Raw genomic sequence first — 16,358 nt, 5'->3', positions numbered from 1 at the left:
GGAGAGGCCACAGCAGTGAGAGGCCCGCGTACCGAAAAAAAAAAAAAAAAAAAAAAGCTCCAGTAGTGGATGGACACTTTTAATAACATCTGTTTCCTGAGTCACATGCATGTTTTAAGGTACGCTGAGTAATGAAAACAGTGTTATTGTCAGAATATGCCTACAAGGTTTAATTGAAAATTAGGCTACTTCCAGTGCATGAGAAATCTGGGGACTGACCTTTCCTCCATAATCTCATTCTGTTCAAAGCAAATGTTTTAGTATGGTTACAATTGTCAGTAGTGAGCAAATCCACAAACAACCTTGATCCATTACTACCAGACGTTAAGATCATGCCCTCTCTTTGCTTTCTTCACCTGTACTACTTTCTCTTCCACCAGACTCCTGTTTATTTATTTTTCCCTATTTATGTGTTGAGTTTTTAAAAATCTTTTAAAATATTTGAAAAAATTTTAAAATAAATCTGTATAGTATACTGTGAAATAATAGAAAAAATATATATTGGTCTCTGCTCCTGGTTCCTGGACCAGGGCTCCTAAAACCCTTGTAAGTTCCTAAGTGATAAGACCACTAGGAGCATCTTTTGTTCTAATGATGTGACTCTGAATGGGCTCCTAAATGGCTCCTGGATGAGGGCTTGCCATCAGAAAGACCAGGCCATGATTAGAAGCCTGGAATTTTCAGCCCCACCTCCAATATCCTGAGAAGAAAGAAGGGCTGAAAATAGAGTAAATGATCTATCATGCCTAAGTAATACAGTCTCCATACAATCCCCAAAGTATGGGGTGTGGGGAGCTTCCAGGTTAGTGAACACACATCTGTAAGGGAGGGTGATGCACCCCAACTCCATGGGGACAGAAACTCCTGTGCTTGGGACCCTCCCAGACCTCGCCTTATGTATCTCTTCCTCTGGCTGTTCATCTGTCCTTTACTATAGCCTTTAAGAAATTGGTGAATGTAAGTAAGTGTTTCCCTGAGTTTTGTGAGCTCTAGCAAATTAATCAAACCTGAGGAGGCAGTCACCGGAACCTCTGATTTGTAGGCAAACTCAGACAGAAGTTGTGGGTAACCCGGGGACCTACTAGTGATTGGCATCTGCAGTGTGGTAGGAGGGGCAATCTTGTGGGACTGAGCCCTTAACCTGAGGGATCTGATGCGAAGTCCAGGTAGGCAGTGTCAGAACTGAGTTAGATTGTAGAACACCCAGCTGGTATCATGGTGAATTGCTTGATGTGGGGAAAAACCTCCACACAGCTGGTGACCAGAGTGAAGTGTTCTGTGGGACCTAGTAAGGGAGACACATAGGAAAGAAACACACAGTAGGAAGAACTGGATTTTTCCCTACATAGGCAGATAGAAGACTAAGGTTTTTTCATTATATATACCATAAGAGAATTAAGGGGTAAACTTAAAGATTTCCATTCCTCTTTGTTAGCATCAGTTTATATATTGTCATTAGCAAAGTTGTGTTGATTTCTTTTTGTGATATTCACATATTCATAAATAAGCATGAGAGTGCAGTCAGTGGGATGTCTAGTTAGCAGAGTGGTCTTAAGTAAAGAATAGCATCTTTTATATACTAATAAGATTCTGATTCATATTAACTCATAAGACCGGAAAACTAAAAGGATAATTTGATTTTCTGGTTAGAGTCCAAAACAGAAATATCTTTCTGATGGGTGTATGCTTAGATGAAACGAAGCACAATCACTAAACACCAACCAGAGATTTGCAGCTCAAGTGCTTTGCCAGCTCTACGGGAGAAGATTACACCACATTTCACTTTGCAAAATGTATGATCTGGTTGGGAAGACAGAACTAGCACACAAGGAATATGAGGGAATCATGCAAGGGCGTATGTAATTCAGTGTTAACTCTGTGGAATATACAGAACTGTCCTGACACGACATTTTGACATTTGCTTTTGACATCTTCCAATTCCTCATTTCTGTGCTCCTCTCCTTTTCCCTGGGTCTTCCTCTCTAACCTCCCAGGTAGCCGAATATATACTCTCCTTGCCACCATATCTGACCTCGTGTGTATTTATTGAATTCAAGATGCTATAGATTACAAAATATACAATTATTTTTGTACCACTATGAAAAAATCATGTCAATTAAATTATATTACACTGCTTTCATTTAATTTAAAATTTTAAATCATTTAGAATTGGGCTTAGATAGATTTTTTTTACATATAATACTCGTTTGCATACACAAAAAGGAAAATAAAGTTAATGGTTAAATCATTACAGTTTTCTCAAACCTTCACAACTTCCAATAAAATAATGTTATTAAACTAATTTTTATTGAGTTATAAATGACTAGCCCCAGATTCAATTTCATTTTAAGTCAACACGTATTTATTGAATATCACTATATATCCTATACTACAGAGGATCTGAGAAGTTCAGATAAAGTTCAGTAAAGAGGTTAAGATCTGAACTGGACCCTGTGGCATGGATGAGATTATACTTTTGGGGGATGAGATGCAAGAAAAGGGAGAAAGTTGAAAAAATAAACCTCTGTGATGTGAATGATTGTTCAGTCGCAAAGAGACTGCAAATACCAGTCTGATATCAGAAACAGACAATTCACACAAAAATAAATAAAATCAAAAACATATGAACACTGAGTTATCCATTAAAAGTATCCACTCTTCAACCAAAATGTCCAAACTGAAATAAAATACTTAAAAAAACAAATAAAAGAATAAAAGCTAAAGCATGGAATATTACACAGATATATAAAAAATGGAAACTATTTACAGTATAGTATCAAGTAAAAAAGTGGGATACAAAGTTATAGCATAATTACATCAATTAAAAAAATATATGCCTGTAACCCAAATTGCAGAAAAAATTTAGGTAGAAATGCATATGATTCTTCCTTCTAGATTTTTTTTTTTTGATGTACTATCTTGTATTAGTTTCTTTCTTAGAGGATGTATTGGTTTCTTTCTTAGAGGATGTATTAGTTTCCTAGGGCTGCCATGACAAAGTACACAAACTGGATGGCTTAACAGAAATTTGTTTTCTCACAATCCTGGAGACTACAAGTCCAAGATCAAGGTGTCAGCAGGGCTGATTTCTTCTGAGGCCCCTGTCCTTGGCCTGAAGATAGCCCTCTTCTCCCAGGGTCTCACTTCTCTGTGTGTCTCTATGTCCTAATTTTTCCTTTCAAGGACACCAGTCTTATTGAATTAGGCCCATCTATATGATCTTATTTTACCTTAATTACCTTTTAAAAAAATTTTTATTGGAGTAGAGTTGATTTAAAATGTTGTGTTAGTTTCAGGTATACAGCAAACTGAATCAGCTATACATATACATATAACCACTCTTTTTTTTTTTACATTCTTTTCCCATATAGGCCATCACAGAGTATTGAGTAGAGTTCCCTTTGCTATACAGCAGGTTCTTATTAGTTATCTATTTTATATACAGTAGTGTGTATATCAGTCCCAGTCTCCCAATTTATCCCTCCCCCACCCATCTCCTGGTAACCATAAGTTTGTTTTCTACATCTGTGACTCTACTTCTGTTTTGTAAATAAGTTCAATTGTACCTTTTTTGAGATTCCACATATAAGTGATATCACATGATATTTGTATTTCTGTGTCTGACTTACTTCACTCAGTATGACAACTCTAGGTCCATCCATGTTGCTGCAAATGACATACTTTGTTCTCTTTTATGGCTGAGTAATATTCCATTGTATATATGTATCACATCTTCTTTACCCATTCCTCTGTGATAGACATTTAGGTTGCTTCCATGTCCTGGCCATTGTAAATAGTGCTGCACTGAGCATTGGGGTGCATGTATCTTTTTGAATTATGGTTTTCTCTGGGTATATGCCCAGTAGTGGGATTGCTGGGTTATATGGTAGTTCTATTTTTAGTTTTTTACTGTTGTGGCCTTTCCCGTTGTGGAGCACAGGCTCCAGACGCGCAGGCTCAGCGGCTGTGGCTCATGGGCCCAGCCACTCCATGCCATGTGGGATCCTCCTGGACTGGAGCACGAGCCCGTGTCCCCTGCATGGGCAGGCGGACTCTCAACCACTGCACCACCAGGGAAGCCCCTGTTTGTAGATTTTTTTGATGATGGCCATTCTGACTGGTGTGAGGTGTTACCTCATTGTAGTTTTGATTTGCATTTCTCTAATAATTAGTGATGTTGAGCATCTTTTCATGTGCTTTTTGGCCATCTGTATGTCTTCTTTGAAAAATATGGAATGCCTCACAAATTTTCATGTCATCCTTGGGCAGGGGCCATGCTAATCTTCTCTGTATCATTCCAGTTTTAGTATATGTGCTGCTGAAGCGAGCACCTTCTAGATTTTTTTTTGACACTATTTTTATACCCTCTTTTTAATTATCAGTTTGAAAGTACATATGAGGAAAAGTGAACTCAGCAGGTTGGCTGGGGGTGGGAGTGGGGAAGAATGATATAGTAGGTAAATCAATAGGAGATTATAAAAAGGGAAGAAATTATTATCAAAATATTATTTAAAAGCTAACATAAACCTATTATACTTCTGCTTCATTTTAATATAATATTCTAATAAGTTATCCAAAGGAAGCAGAAAAAGAGAAGCATGGTATAACAGAGATTGCACTAGTTAAATGCCATGTATTAATATTTCATGACCAGTTTTTTTCATACACAATCTAATGAAAGCTGTAAATTTTTTTTTATTATAAACAACAGAAATTTATTTCCTACAGTTCTGCAGGCTGGATGTGCAAGATAAAAGTGATGGTCAATTCAGTGTCTAGTGAGAACCTGCTTCCTCATAGACCACAGTCTTCTCACTGTAATCTCACTTGGCAGAAGGACAATGCTGTAATTTTTTTAAAGCACAAAATTGGAAAGCCATGGTGGCCATTGACATACTGACAGCCTAAAATATCTACATTTGGATTTTTCAGATACGTATTATGTTTTCAGACTCAAAAATAGATTTTTCTATTTTATATATTACCATTTCATGTACTCTTTATTCCTTTGTATAAATCCAAGTTTTCTTCCTGATGCCATTTTCCTTCATCCTAAACTTCCTTCAACACTTCTTGCAGTGCAGGTTTCCTGGTAAGACAATGTCTTTATTTCACTTTCATTTTTTAAAGGATATATTTGCTGGATATGCAATTACAGGCTAATAAATGTTGATGGGTCCCCTTTTCCTCCCCCTCTAGTAATTTTTTAAAATGTCATTCCATTGTCTCCTGATTTGCATTGGTTTTGATGACAAGTCAGTCATAATTCTTATCATAGATCCCTGTATGTAATGCATCTTGGACTGTTTTAAATATTTTCTCTTATCATTAGTTTTCAACAATGTAATTACAATGAATCTTGGTGTTATTTTCTTTGTGATTATCTTTCTCCTTTGTTTTATTTCTTAGAGCTGTGTGCTGATATTTTCCATCAAATTTGAAGAAAAAAATCGGGTATTATTCCTCCAAATAATAGAGCTATTAGGATAGAGTTGATAGTTAATAGGATAGAGTTCTTTCTCACTCTATCCTATAAACCCAATTACACATATGCTATATCACTTGATATTGATGGTGTCCCAATATCAAGTGTATTTTTAGAACAGCTTACAGAAAAATTGAATGAAAAGTACAGAGAGATCTTTTTCTACCTGATAATTTTAAATTTTTTTCTGGATTGTGTATAGTATATTGTTAAGTGCCTAGATTTTATTGCCTTCTTTTAGATGGTGTTGAATTTTGTTCTGATGGCAGTTCATTTACTTGTGAATTGACACAGTACTTTTGAATCTTGTTTTTAACTTGGTTAGGGCAGATCTAGTCTTTATTTTAGAGCTAGAATATCCATTGTACTAAGGTGTGGCCTTTCTTGGCTATCAACTGAATACCAGGGGTCTCTCCTCTCGACTGATTAGCACACCATGTATCCCAGCCCTGTGTAAGCTGCAGGACCCCTGTGATGGTTTCCTGCTTGGCCTTCAGGAGTCTTGGACTGTGCAAGATCAGCTAAGAATTCAGTAGAAGTTACAAGGGGAACTTCATGCAGATTTCTAGAGTATCTTTGTGAAACTCCCTCCTTTCTGAGAAAATTCCATTCATCTCAACACCTTTGAACTTTAAACTATGTTTCCTCAGCTCAGTGAGACTACCAGCTCTGTTTGGGTTCCCCATCCTTGCATCATGGTAAGGAAAATTATCTCCGATCAGAAAACAAGGGTGATGTGCGACTTACATCATTTGTTTCCCTTCCATCAGGGATCACAATCCTGCACTGCCTCTTGTCCAACATTTGAAATGATTGTTTCATATATTTTTCTAGTTTTATGCTTGTTTACCACAGGTACCATTTAGTCTATCATAGTCAAAAACAAAATCCACTATAAAGTTTTTTATTTAAAAAATTGTTTAATGATTGAAAATTTCAAGCACATATAAAAGAAGATGGAGGAGTAAGATGAAATCCTAGACACATATCACTCAACTTCAGTAATTAGCAACTCATGGCCAATCTTGTTTCATCTATACCTATTCATTCATTCACTCACTTCTATATTATTTTGAAGCATATATTAGCCATCATATCATTTCATCCACAAATATTTCAGTATTTATCTCTAATAAATAAGATTTTTTACTATAGCCACAATACCATTTTCATACTTTAATAAGTTAATAATTCCTTAATATAATCACATAAAGAGTAAGTGTTATAAAAGGTAAGAGGTAAATACTATTTATATGTTCTTGGGTAATTCAGTTAACTTCCTGGTGCCTCCATTTCCTAATCTATAAAATGGGTCTGATGGAAGGAAGTTGGGCTAGGTGTTGTCTCAGGCCCCTTACCCCCATCTTTGTTCTATAACTAAAAATCTTGTACTCTCATATTAAAAGTCATTATCTTGGTTTTGAGCAGCTTGCATTATTTAAAAAAAAAGTAGGTCATGGAGACCCGGAATGCCCCTCCCCAAGAATATGAAAGTGATGATGACTCTTACGAAGTGTTGGATTTAACTGAGTATGCAAGAAGACACCACTGGTGGAATCGAGTGTTTGGCCACAGTTCCGGACCTATGGTAGAAAAATACTCAGTAGCCACCCAGATTGTAATGGGTGGAGTGAGTGGCTGGTGTGCGGGATTTTTGTTCCAGAAAGTTGGAAAACTTGCAGCAGCTGCAGTAGGTGGTGGCTTTCTTCTCCTTCAGATTGCCAGTCACAGTGGCTATGTGCCGATCGGCTGGAAGAGAGTTGAAAAAGATGTAAACAAAGCAAAAAGACAGATTAAGAAACGAGCAAATAAGGCAGCACCTGAAATCAACAATATAATAGAAGAAGCAACAGAATTTGTTAAACAGAACATTGTGAAATCCAGTGGATTTGTGGGAGGCGTTTTGCTAGGGCTTGCATCTTAAAGATATGAATGTTCTATCATAGTGGAGTCACCTCTGAGAAGAGAAATTGTGGTGACAAGATGGTCTCAACATTACCCATTGACAGATTCTCCAGGATGACAAGAAACAACTAGCTGGACAGTACCAAACTCACTGCTTAATATTTTGCCATCTGAAATTTGGCAGACTAGTATCTGCTATAAAACAATCTATATGATCTGTGTATAATAGTATTCCTGAGCAAAACATGGCTTTCATTATTTTTTAAAAACTTGCATTTGCTTAAAATTTGCCTATAAAACACCACCATTGGATGTAGATATGGAGAGAGAAAAAAATCTGTTGGCTATATTCCCCAGTGAAGTATCATCCTCATTTTATTTAAATAAGATGTTCTCCATTGTGCTTTTTAGTATAATAACAATAATTTAAGAATTTGTATTATAGCTTCAACAGTAGGGCTGACTTTTTTTAAAGATATGTTTGCAATAAACTGAAAAACTGTAATGCCCTTTTTTGGAAGGATTTACAAATAATAGAATTATTAAAGATATTAAACAAATTTAATACCAATTTTTAGCTTGTTTTTTCCTGCAATTCTTACTTTGCTTACTATGTAATTACTATAGTAAATGCTCTTCTAGAGAAATGCTCTTCTAGGGAAATACTGCATGTCTAAAGCTCTTTTTCTTTTTTTGATGTCTATAGTTGTAAAAGTGTCTTCTTGTATATAAGCTTCTAATTTTTTAATTCATTTGTTTATGTTGGCAGCCTGGGTAGAATTAATTATTTTGAGGGTACATATAGTTGGGTCACTGATTCGTTTTATTAACTTTCAGTGAACAATTGTTTTTCATTAAAAAAAATACTAATTATTATTTTGACCCTTTCTTTACAAAGAGGTAAAAATCACCTTAAAATACTTAGTAGTATAGTATGAATTTATTGTCTGAAGAACAGTGATTTTCTATATAATCATGAAATTGTAGTTTAAAGAGAATCATCTCTTTTATCTAGTCTGAGATGTAAATGCTGAGGCTTTCAGCTTTTTAGGTAGCATTTTATGTTGGTCCCAACACTAGGCCAGTTGACTTGTTTCTCAGGGCCGATATCACACTCCCTCAGAGGGTCCTTGGCCTAGAAAAGCTTTTTGTATTGTTTGTTTTGTCCAGAGTTCTACGTTGGAACTGGGAAAAACAACAGAACAACGTGTGTTGGAATCTTCAGATTGGAAAGACTTTGCAGATACTCAGACTATCTCCTTTTGATAGGAAGTCCCTCTAGTATTTTTTGTGTATTGTAAACATAAGGCATTTCATACTTTCAAGATTGTTACAGTTTGTGTGCTTTCATTTTTGCAAGACTCCTTAAAATTGAATGTGGGATTGATCTTCCTTTTCTTCCTTTACTCTCAGCACCTCAGATAAAATGCTAAATAAAACTCAGACTTTCTTAATATGAAGTGATTTTGCTTATAAATACTTAATTTTTCTTCTTTGAGCTTTTCTCTCTTTCTGCCTTGCCTAGCTTTTCATGACTGTGGAATTAAAAAGGAAGAATATTCTACGTTAGGCAGAACCTGGGCTGCGCTTCTGTGTGCCATATCTGCGTGATACCTTTCATCTGATGCAGTGTGGCAGGTTACCGTGAGAAGCTCTAGGAGCGGCTCAGTTTGTTCATTTTGGAAATATTTGTAGTGTCTGTTCTTTGTATGATACATTGTGAAACTGGAGGGCACAAAAATGTCTGCCCCCAAATAAAGACTAAATATTCCTATATGAAAAGTTACATACTAATATGGGAGAACCTGGCGTACGATTAGTGGCAAATGAGTTGTAGAGATAACTACTTTCAGAGTCCAAACGTGAATGAAAGTGAAAAAGAGCACTTCATTTTTTACCTATACATTTCCAAGTATTTGTTGATTTGTTTGAAAATATTTGTATACCAGTGTAAAATATTATCAGCTCTCTCCATACGCTCTCCTCTCTGCTAGTGCCCCTTGTTCTGCCTCCTGTCCCTGCCGTTTCCCCACGAGGTTGTACGCTACTTGAGGCAGTCGTGTGTGGTGTTAATTAATCTGTAACTTGTGACACACCCTGTGTAATGGTTTGCTCACCATAGGTATTCAGCGGATGTTGTGAATGAGTATGTGAAAAGCATATGACTGTGCTAGAGTTGGTGTCAACCTATAGGAAATCTTCTCCATATGACAGCCCCGTGAATCAGAAGCTCCATCAGAAATGACTTGGTGGGGCTTGGCCTGAATGAAAAGCCTATAGCTTGCCTTTGTCTAAAATGGGGACTTTTATGTTTGAGGCCATAAAGGTTGTTTGCAAGATTTGTTAAAACTTGAGTATGTGGAATATAGATATTTTGTGGCTTAGGCTTTGGAAGATTTGTAAGGACATTTTGACTGATTATTATTTTTTATTCTTAGAGCCCTCCCCAATCTCCCTCACAAAAAAAGATGATTTTTAACATTTTCTTATTTCAAATGCAATATGAACGAAATATGTTTATTATAGAAAATACATCAGCATAAAGAATATATAGAATGTCAATAATGTGATGTACCGAGAGATAATGATTGTCCATATTTTGATACATAGCCTTTGGAATTTTTTCTACATATATATGAATACATAGAATGTGTATTTTGCATAAAAGAAAAAAAGTAGTGTTCAGATTTTCAGTTGTCTCATGAATGTTGTAATTTTTTTCACAGTTGCTTTGAATCAGGACTCATGTATTTAATAAGCACAATAAAGATAGGAAAGAAATCAGGAGGAAGTTGAATCATGCAAGGCCCTGGAGGATGGAGTTTCAAAAAGGAGGTATTATTTAACAATGACAAATGCTGCAGGGAGGTCAGATAAGAAAAGGGCTACAAATAACAAAAGACTATTGGATTCAACAAGAAGAGTCTCGGTAAACTGCTTTGCTAGAGCAGCTTTGGTGGTAGTGGCTGGGGTCAGGAGGGAATGACTGGGTCCAGATCACAGGAGACTGAAGAGTAAATGAGACTTGAGGAAGTGAAAACAGGCATAAATAAAGCTTTCAGGAGGCTTGATATGAAGGGAAAGAGATGATGCTAAGTAGAGTGGAATGTACGTCAAATTTGTTTTTTTTTTTAAATATGAGAAGGTCAAAGCACATATTTAATGCTGACGGAAACACCAGCAGAAAAGACACGTTAAAGACACAAAAGCAGGGCTTCCCTGGTGGCGCAGTGGTTGCGCGTCCGCCTGCCGATGCAGGGGAACCGGGTTCGCGCCCCGGTCTGGGAGGATCCCACATGCCGCGGAGCGGCTGGGCCCGTGAGCCATGGCCGCTGAGCCTGCGCATCCGGAGCCTGTGCTCCGCAACGGGAGAGGCCGCAACAGAGGGAGGCCCGCATACCACAAAAAAAAAAAAAAGACACAAAAGCAAGGTGCTGATGTCTAAAGGAAGGCTCCTGAGGAGACGGGAGGGAATGGAAATCAGAGCAGAGGTGAAAAAGCCAGGCTTGTAAAGGAAAATGCTTCCTCCATGCTGATGAGGGGGGGCGAAACCAGATACAATGATTGGTGGGGCTCAGGAATCTGGAGTGCACCCCATTGGATGGTATACAGTGGAAGCTGAGTTCATCTGCTGTGAGTAACGTGAGGGTGTTAGAAGAGCAATGAGGTTGAAGAAGGGTTTCAAGGAGAGTAGCAGAGAGAGAGGGAAGAGGCTATAAGAAGGCTGGTCATGTAGTATTGAGGGCCCAGCAAGTGTTAGAGACAGATGTTTTGATGGGGCACCCATCTGTGCAGTGGGGTGATTTTCTTCAGCCACACTCAGGATACTGGATGTTTGTTACTGATGTATCTACAAAATAAATTTTTTAAAAAGCTCAAGGGACATGAGAATTTGTGGCTTATTCCTTGTGCTCTATTGGTTTTGTGGTCTTCAGATTAAATAGCCACCGTTGGGGAATCTGGGAGAGGAGCCTCCTGATTCAATGAGAGGTCTAATTAGGGAACTCTCCACTGTCTTCCGATTCAAAGATGCTCTATGTTTTAGCCTTGAGTAATACCAAATGCCTTACTTAATCGTATTTTCCCCATCCTTCTCCACAACATCTTGATCTATAATTACTGGTCTTGTACACTAATACTCTCAGCACTGCCAGGTTGGCTTTCAGCCATATTTGATGGCTGGGTCTTCCTTGCACCAACCCTGCCTAGGTCGTGATACCAAGTAGCCTTCTTGGGACACTCTGGTCTCCCCTCCCAGTGTGATCAACTTCAGAGCAACCTCAGTAAGGCATGCATTCCCAGTAACTCAAGATTGATTAGTCTGTAACTTGGTCTGTTATGCTCTTCTCTGGGTGATGATGATTAGGATTTTAGCCTTGGCTAAATAAAGATTTTTAAATGTAATTATATATACTGATGTCAATGATGAGTTGGCAATCTCTATATCTTCTTTGGAGAAATTCACTAACAAGTTCCCAAAGTAGCAAAGCGAATGATTAAAATCTGCCCTGATCTCAAATCTCGGAAACCTCTCAGTATCTTCTCAGTTGGCGGTCCTTTGCGGATATAACCAGTGTTGTTTCTCACTGAAAAAAACACATTATTCCCAGTAGAGGGACTCACCATATCTAAATTAATTATGGAAGTAATGGAAAATATTTTTCTCCGAGAAAAAATGTCTATGGTATTTGCAAGATAAAAGTGTCAGTAAATAAATAAAATAAAATTCAAAGAAAATTGTCAGTAAAGATAGCAATCTAGGTATAAAGTGGTTATATCTTTTTCTGCTTAATATTGGAAAAAATACCTTTAAAATTCTGTGCACATTTATTTTGGGAGACCCTTGCCTAAATATCTCTTTATAGATTGGAAGCTTCCTTAATATTCACAGTGAAAAGAATTATTTTCTCCTTTCTTTTTAAATTTATTTTATTTATTTGTTAAAAAAATTTTTTTAACATCTTTATTGGAGTATAATTGCTTTACAATGTTAGGGAGTATTCTAATGTTGCTTTACAACTGTTATACAGTTTCTGCTATATAACAAAGTGAATCAGCTATATGTATACATATATCCCCATATCCCTTCCCTCCCACCCCTCTAGGTGGTCACAAAGTACAGAGCTGGTTTCCCTGTGTTATGCAGCTGCTTCCCTCTAGCTATCTATTTCACATTTGGTAGTGTATATATGTCAGTGCTACTCTCTCACTTCGTCCCAGCTTACCCTTCCCCCTCCCTGTGTCCTCAAGTCCATTCTCTACATCTGCATCTTTATTCCTGTCTTGCCCCTATTTTCATCAGAACCATTTTTTTTTAGATTCCATATATATGTGTTAGCATACAGTATTTGTTTTTCTCTTCCTGACTTACTTCACTCTGTATGACAGATTAGGTCCATCCACCTCACTACAAATAACTCAATTTCATTTTTTTATGGCTGAGTAATATTCCATTGTATATATGTGCCAATCTTCTGTATCCATTCATCTGTCGATGGACACTTAGGTTGCTTCCATGTCCTGGCTGCTGTAAATAGTGCTGCAATGAACATTGTGGTACATGTCTCTTTTTGAATTATGGCTTTATCAGGGTATATGATGTCCAGTAGTGGGATTGCTGGGTCATATGGTACTTCTATTTTTAGTTTTTTAAGGCACCTCTATACTGTTCTCCATAGTGGCTGTATCAATTTACATTCCCACCAACAGTGCAAGAGGGTTCCCTTTTCTCCACACCCTCTCCAGCATTTATGGTCTGTAGATATTTTGATGATGGCCATTCTGACCGGTGTGAGGTGATACCTCATTGTAGTTTCAATTTGCATTTCTCTAATGATTGGTGATGTTGAGCATGCTTTCATGTGTTTGTTGGCAACCTGTATATCTTCTTTGGAGAAATATCTATTTAGGTCTTCTGCCCATTTTTGGATTGGGTTGTTTGTCTTTTTGATATTGAGTTCATGAGCTGCTTGTATATTTTGGAGATAAATCCTTTGTCAGTTGCTTCATTTGCAACTATTTTCTCCCATTCTGAGGGTTGTCTTTTCATCGTTTATGGTTTCCTTTGCTGTGTAGAGCTTTTAAGTTTCATTAGGTTCCATTTGTTTATTTTTGTTTTTATTTCCATTTCTCTAGGAGGTGGTCAAAATGATCTTGCAGTGATTTATGTCATAGAGTGTTCTTCCTGTGTTTTCCTCTAAGAGTTTTATAGTGTCTGGCCTTACATTTAGGTCTTTAATCCATTTTGAGTTTATTTTTGTGTATGGTGTTAGGGAGTGTTCTAATTTCATTCCTTTACATCTAGCTGTCCAGTTTTCCCAGCATCACTTATTGAGAGGCTGTCTTTTCTCCACTGTATATTCTCACCTCCTTTATCAAAGATAAGGTGACCATATGTGCGTGGGTTTATCTCTGGGCTTTCTATCCTGTTCCATTGATCTATATTTCTGTTTTTGTGCCAGTACCATACAAATTGTGAAATTCTTTGTTCTAGTTCTGTGAAAAATGCCATTGGTAGTTTGATAGGGATTGCATTGAATCTGTAGATTGCTTTGTGTAGTATAGTCATTTTCACAATGTTGATTCTTCCAACCCAAGAACATGGTATATCTCTCCATCTGTTTGTATCGTGTTTAATTTCTTTCATCAGTGTCTTATACAGTTCTGCGTAGAAGTCTTTCATCACCATAGGTAGGTTTATTCCTAGATATTTTATTCTTTTTGTTGCAATGGTAAATGGGAGTGTTTCCTTAATTTCTCTTTCACATTTTTCGTCATTAGTGTATAGGAATGAAAGAGATTTCTGTGCATTAACTTTGCATCCTGCTAATTTATGAAATTCATTGATTAGCTCTAGTACTTTTCTGGTAGCATCTGGTAGCACAGGATTCTCTATGTGTAGTACCTTGTCATCTGCAAACAATGACAGTTTTACTTCTTCTTTTCCAATTTGGATTCATTTTATTTCTTTTTTGTCTCTGATTGCGGTGGCTAAAACTTCCAAAACTATGTTGAATAATAGTGGTGAGAGTGGACAACCTTGTCTGGTTCCTGACCTTAGAGGAAATGGTTTCAGTTTTTCGTCATTGAGAACGATGTTGGCTGTGGGTTTGTCTTATATGGCCTTTATTATGTTGAGGTAGGTTCCCTGTATGCCTACTTTCTGGAGGGTTTTTCTCATAAATAGGTGTTGAATTTTGTCGAAAGCTTTTTCTGCATCTATTGCAGATGATCATATGATTTTTCTCCTTCCGTTTGTTAATACGGTGTATCACATTGATTGATTGATTTGCGTTTATTGAAGAATCCTTGCATTCCTGGGTTAATCTCCACTTGATCATTGTGTATGATCCTTTTAATGTGCTGTTGGATTCTGTTTGCTAGTATTTTGTTGAGGACATTTACATGTATGTTCATCAGATATATTGGCCTGTTGTTTTCTTTCTTTGTGACATCTTTGTCTGGTTTTGGTATCAAGGTGATTGTGGTCTTGTAGAATGAGTTTGGGAGTGTTCCTCCCTCTGCTATATTTTGGAAGTGTTTGAGAAGGATAGGTGTTAGCTCGTTTCAAAATGTTTGATAGAATTTGCCTGTGAAGCCATCTGGTCTTGGGCTTTTGTTTGTTGGAAGATTTTAAATCACAATCTCAATTTCAGTGCTTGTGATTGGTCTGTTTATATTTTCTATTTCTTCCTGGTTCAGTCTCGGAAGGTTGTGCTTTCCTAAGAATTTGTCCATTTCTTCCAGGTTGTCCATTTTATTGGCATATAGTTGCTTGTACTAATCTCCCATGATTCTTTGTATTTCTGCAGTGTCAGTTGTTACTTCTCCTTTTTCATTTCTAATTGTATTGATTTGAGTCTTTCCCTCTTTTTCTTGATGAGTCTGGCTAATGGTTTATCAATTTCGTTTATCTTCTCAAAGAACCAGCTTTTAGTCTCATTGATCTTTGCTGTTGTTTCCTTCGTTTCTTTTTCATTTATTTCTGATCTGATCTTTATGATTTCTTTCCTTCAGTTAACATTGAGGTTTTTTTGTTCTTCTTTCTCTAATTGCTTTAGATGTAAGGCTAGGTTGTTTATTTGAGATGTGTCTTGAGATAGGATTGTATTGCTATAAACTTCCCTCTTAGAACTGCTTTTGCTGCTACTTTTTTTCCTCTAATTGATATCTAGTCTCACAGCATTGTGGTCAGAAAAGATACTTGCTTAGATTTCAATTTTCTTAAATTTACCAAGGTTTGATTTGCGACCCAAGATATGATCTATCCTGGAGGATGTTCCATGAGCACTTGAGAAGAAAGTGTATTCTGTTGTTTTTGGATGGAATGTCCTGTAAATATCAATTAAGCCCATCTTGTGTAATATGTCATTTAAAGCTTGTGTTCCCTTCTTTATTTTCATTTTGGATGATCTGTCCATTGGTGAAAATGGGGTGTTAAAGTCCCCTAGTATGATTGTGTTACTGTCGATTTCCCCTATTATGGCTGTTAGCACTTGCCTTATGTATTGAGGTGCTCCTATGTTGGGTGCATAAATATTTACAATTGTTATATCTTCTTCTTGGATTGATCCCTTGATCATTATGTAGTGTCTTTCCTTGTCTCTTGTAACAGTCCTTTTTTTAAGGTCTATTTTATCTGATATTAGTATTGCTACTCCAGCATTCTTTTGATTTCCATTTGAATAGAATATCTTTTTCCATCCAAAGTGTATTCTGTTGTTTTTGGATGGAATGTCCTGTAAATATCAATTAAGCCCATCTTGTGTAATATGTCATTTAAAGCTTGTGTTCCCTTCTTTATTTTCATTTTGGATGATCTGTCCATTGGTGAAAATGGGGTGTTAAAGTCCCCTAGTATGATTGTGTTACTGTCGATTTCCCCTATTATGGCTGTTAGCACTTGCCTTATGTATTGAGGTGCTCCTATGTTGGGTGCATAAATATTTACAATTGTTATATCTTCTTC

General features: G+C 36.9%; 1 protein-coding gene and 1 non-coding gene across 2 annotated transcripts; one reads left to right on the top strand and one right to left on the bottom strand.

The window, feature by feature from the left end:
- Positions 1-4,224: 4,224 nt before the first annotated feature.
- LOC112063516 (U6 spliceosomal RNA) lies at positions 4,225-4,331 on the bottom strand. The gene has a single exon (XR_002891025.1). It is a non-coding gene; the product is annotated as a U6 spliceosomal RNA (small nuclear RNA).
- Positions 4,332-6,941: 2,610 nt separating this feature from the next.
- LOC102983088 (FUN14 domain-containing protein 1-like) lies at positions 6,942-7,893 on the top strand. Its single transcript, XM_007115774.2, has one exon. The coding sequence runs from the start codon at positions 6,942-6,944 to the stop codon at positions 7,407-7,409; it is 468 nt and encodes a 155-aa protein (XP_007115836.2). The 3' UTR covers positions 7,410-7,893.
- The last annotated feature ends 8,465 nt before the right edge of the window (positions 7,894-16,358 follow it).

The sequence above is a fragment of the Physeter macrocephalus genome, chromosome 11 (genome assembly GCF_002837175.3).
Source record: "Physeter macrocephalus isolate SW-GA chromosome 11, ASM283717v5, whole genome shotgun sequence".
Classification (NCBI taxonomy): Eukaryota; Metazoa; Chordata; class Mammalia; order Artiodactyla; family Physeteridae; genus Physeter; species Physeter macrocephalus.
The sequence above is the reverse complement of the archived record's forward strand: the minus strand, read 5'-3'. Positions and strand labels throughout refer to the sequence as shown.

What these genes read in the sequence shown, in the direction of transcription:
- LOC102983088 (XM_007115774.2), top strand. Translation starts at nt 6,942, where the DNA reads ATGGAGACCCGGAATGCCCCTCCCCAAGAATATGAAAGTGATGATGAC.